The sequence below is a fragment of the Schistosoma mansoni genome, chromosome 1 (assembly GCF_000237925.1).
Source record: "Schistosoma mansoni strain Puerto Rico chromosome 1, complete genome".
NCBI classification, from domain to species: domain Eukaryota; kingdom Metazoa; phylum Platyhelminthes; class Trematoda; order Strigeidida; family Schistosomatidae; genus Schistosoma; species Schistosoma mansoni.
Window position 1 is genome coordinate 19,986,706 of NC_031495.1, and position 1,452 is coordinate 19,988,157.

Consider the following 1,452-nt stretch of genomic DNA (forward strand, 5'->3'; position numbering starts at 1 on the left):
TCATTTATAGAAGCGTAATTGTCACAAAAGAATAGTGAATGCTTCTCCGAAAAAGAGCTTAACCATAACTTATTTTTTCTTAATTAGCTGTGACTATGATTATTATGGTAGGTACTACGGGATGATTATTGTACTGTTATCGACCAAAAATATTTTGACGTTACTTCCGATGACTTGCTTATTGTGGTTATTATCATATGCTAAACCTTAACAATGTTTTTGCTAACAGTTCCAGCCATCTCCTATCTCGGCCCGTCCTGTCAGATGGAATAAATGTTGGCTTTTTAAAGAATAGAGGGAACGAACAAGTTAATGGTATATGACTACTGATCAGAGTGATGTTGGTAATAAGGGTTTTCCGGTTGGGTTTCGTGAGAAATTCACAGGCTATAATTGCGAACCAGACGTGATATGGCTTAAAATCGGTCGTAGTAACATGGATGCAATCGTTTTAAATCGTCCTACACATTTTGAACACTTCAGTATACCAGGTCATAGTAGTTAAACCAAAACTTTCGTGTTCCTCATTGATAGAGAACAACAGTCTTCATTTAATGTAACTAGTCCAGTAGTATGGGACTTCAGTCGACCCGTATGTAAAACTGGCTAATTTATCTGGAAACTAATTAGGAAAATTAGTAGATTAATAAAGTTTCAGTTTTCAACAGTTAAAATTAATCCAGGACCCTCATTGCGTAAGTAACTGTACGTACTTGGTGGTGTTTAAGGGACTTATTTTTCTGCTATATTTTTTTCCATCTTTAGACGATATGTAATCCTATCATTCATGATGCATTATACTCGAGTACCTTCAACTAAAACGCGAAAATTTCATTCATTCTATTATCTTTGTTATTTTACAACATTTACATTATATTCTCACTTACAATGACTGACATTTGTCCTCTTGAAAAATAATATCACAATTTCACACTATTTGGTTCCCACTGACCTTCAGTCCCTCATATTTTCCATACTTTTAACCAGTGTGGTGATCCTTTTAATTCATTCTGTCCAAGTTTTGAATGGTCAAAGCCAAGGTTATTCATCGACAAGATTGTACAAAGGTCAAATGATTAGAGTTAGAAGCAGTGCGTTTTACCGATTAAAGTTATATACTAATACTCGCAAGTTTATGCTACACTAGTGTTGTTAACATAACTATCAACATTTAATTATATAAATCTACACCTCCACGATTCAGTTGCTCAAACTTCAACCGATGACCAACAGTCTTGATAGCTGCCTCATTTAATGACGATAAAGATCAGAAGCTGGATAATACTGTCCTTAGGCTGGCATACGTACATATGATGGGGTGTTGGCATATTATAACTATTAATGGTCTATTTTGATGTTACTTACATTATTCGTTAAAATCTTGACTGCCTGACATTTCGAATTAAATGCTTTGTAAAGAACTTCAAGTTCCGATCTCAGAACGGTACATTC

At 34.6% G+C, this 1,452-nt stretch overlaps 1 protein-coding gene across 1 annotated transcript in view; it reads right to left on the reverse strand.

Moving 5' to 3' along the window:
- The window catches only part of Smp_140820 (putative sp8), a gene marked incomplete at its 5' end in the record, with an annotated part of 34,675 nt that extends 33,223 nt beyond the window's left edge, over positions 1-1,452 (reverse strand). The window contains one exon of the mRNA XM_018793584.1: positions 1,366-1,452. Coding sequence (XP_018648082.1) covers positions 1,366-1,452 — 87 coding nt within the window. The remainder of the gene's footprint in view (positions 1-1,365) is intronic.